The 2,500-nt window shown below is 44.1% G+C and overlaps 1 protein-coding gene across 3 annotated transcripts in view; it reads left to right on the top strand.

Moving 5' to 3' along the window:
• The window catches only part of LOC119574992 (olfactory receptor 3-like), a 12,767-nt gene that overhangs the window by 38 nt on the left and 10,229 nt on the right, over positions 1-2,500 (top strand). For 2 of the 3 annotated variants that reach the window (XM_037922299.1, XM_037922301.1), the window contains exons 1-2: positions 1-1,652; positions 1,854-2,064. The exon at positions 1-1,652 is cut by the window's left edge and continues 38 nt beyond it. In XM_037922299.1, coding sequence (XP_037778227.1) covers positions 978-1,652; positions 1,854-2,064 — 886 coding nt within the window. In that variant the 5' untranslated portion in view covers positions 1-977. Of the gene's footprint in view, positions 1,653-1,853 lie in introns of all 3 variants that reach the window. The other variant, XM_037922300.1, reaches the window with a different exon arrangement.

Genomic DNA, 2,500 nt, shown 5'->3' with positions numbered 1-2,500 from the left:
TAAGCATCGATCGGGCAGTGCCAATTATAGTATAGATTTAATAGCTGTTACAAAATAAATATCTATCAGCGGTAACAAAATGTCAGTGCATGCTAAAAGTTAGTGAGGAAAGTGTCATGTTTAAGAATTATTTTTTCCTGTGTGTAATGAGTATTTAGCATTCTGGCTAGCTAAAGGATTATACTGAAGCATCGTACAAATCAGACATGATGAATGATTAAAGCCAGATATTGCTTCAGTAACAAACACGCTAAATGATTATAACCATATGAAGCAAAAAGTAATCAACTATGACCAGAATTTTTCATGTTATTAAAAGAACCAGTCTTAATATTCATTCCTGCATATATCACTTTTCTTCTCCAGCCACACTTACTTTTAAGAACAGTGCTAGTCCGTATTTCAAGATAAGCAGTATACCGGGAACTCTCGACGCACCTAGCTCATTTGGTGCGGGGGGTCGACCGTGCTAGGAATATACCGCATTTCCACATCATCGCGGGACAGTCACACTATAAGATACCCTGTGACAGACAGGTTATTGTGGTATTTGCTCCGTGTGGGTGAATTGATGTTCCGTTTTTTTTAGATATGTTTGGACTTAGTTTTTTATATTTTTTTCTCTTTTCTTTTCTTTATATTTTTCATTTTTTAGGAGTATTTGCAGTGAACGTGAAGGAAATGTTGAGGTTCTGTGACAGTGTTAAATTTGCGATGTTTGGACTAAAAAAATTTTTTTGTGTTCCTAACGTTGGACTTTAAAAAAATGGTTCTCGAATATGATATCTGTTTCCATTACATTCTAAAAGATAATCTTAGGGAATTTTCGACGCCAATGCGAGGTAGCAAATGCTTTCAAAGCGTGCTCTGTCAAGGATGAATAATGGTTAGCAACACTTTTCTTAATCCGAGTACAGTGTGAACAAGAAAAAGTGTTTCTGAGTGTGAAATATGAAGAGGCTTTGTGAGATCTCAAGATGAACTGTCCCCTCGTTCCTGCCCTTTACATGACACTCAGCCTCCTAACAATGGCTGAGTGTGTGCTGACGATATCTATATACATTTTGGAGAGACGTCTGCGCAAAAGGACAACAAGCCCTTTCGTGTACAGTCTAGCAGTTAGCATTGCTTTGCTATCAGCCATTTCTTTCATTTTTAACGCCAAGCTTCTTTATTCGTGTCGGAACAAACGAACCATAGAATGGTGCGTCGTTTTGTCTATTTTTCTGAGGTACCTGCACGTCGTCTCTTGCTTCTGCGTGACCTGCCTGGCGCTGTACCGATACCTGTACCTGTGTTGGCCCCTCCACTACCTGATGCTCGTCACCAAGCGCCGCTGTTGCTACGTCACTATAGCCTGCTGGACGCTGCCTATCGCCCTGGTCGCCGTTCCGTCTGCGATCGACGGTCAGGCTCCGTGCGCTGACATGCGGGTGGCAGTCTCCTTCTATGCCACCTACATCGCCCTGTACATCTCAGGAGCCCTCGCCACCTTCGTTGCATACCTCCTGGTGGCGCTCGAGTTCAGGAGGAAGCGCCATGCCTTGGCTCTCGGCAGCGACGTGGTGAGGAGCGACCGCCTCGTGAAAGGGAGAACCGAGAGATCCGCACTCGCGGTCCTCGCCCTCTACGCTGTCCTGTCTCTGCCTCACGTGAGTACAAAATCCAACCTGACGCCCTTGCGTTTCACGTAGAGCAATGCAGAAATTCAAATCGTAAATCACACAACATATTATACGTAAGTCTTGAGTTCCCATCTTACCATCTTTACTTTTTGAAAACTCACTTGCATGAAAGGCAAACCCGAATCATAAGTTAATATAACACTATCACACATAAGTCTCGGGTTCCAGATTATAATGTTGGTGGTGACGCGGATGAGCAACAGCCGAGCATCCGCTGTGAACCTGGACAGCGCCTCCTTACTAAACAGGGTCCACCTACTGCTGTTCCTCCCCTTCTATGCCTGGGCGAACAAACTCTTCCGCACCGCACTCATCTCTCGGGCCAGAAAGATGTACTGTAGAAAGTATGATGCCGATAGCCTCCGTCTTCAAAAGGAAGGTATGAACAGGATGATTGTGGTCCGCGGTAAACTGTCCGGAATGTCGTTATCACCTCCCTGTATACGTGTTGTATAATCCAACCCAAGTTATTTTGTGTACTGGCTCATGATTTGCAGCAGAGGAATGCATTGCGTGCCATAACCGAGTTGTTGCATGTAATGAATAGTGACGTGTTGCTCGACGAGACTGGTGTGCTGCATGTAATGGAATATTCTACATAGTGACGAATGTGGTGATGGTCTTGTTGCCTGGCGGATCCCTTTGCTGTCAGGCCATGTCTCCTAATAGATTCTGTAAATAAATCGACTTGCTGAATAACCATACATGTATATATGCATGCACATATGCGCGCGTAACCACATTAACACGTAAGTACACATTCACATACATACTACATACGTACATGTGCAAACCCACACAAACACAAACCGCGC

The sequence above is a fragment of the Penaeus monodon genome, chromosome 7 (genome assembly GCF_015228065.2).
Source record: "Penaeus monodon isolate SGIC_2016 chromosome 7, NSTDA_Pmon_1, whole genome shotgun sequence".
NCBI lineage: Eukaryota > Metazoa > Arthropoda > Malacostraca > Decapoda > Penaeidae > Penaeus > Penaeus monodon.
Note: the sequence above shows the minus strand (reverse complement) of the source record. Positions and strands in the feature narration are given on the sequence as shown.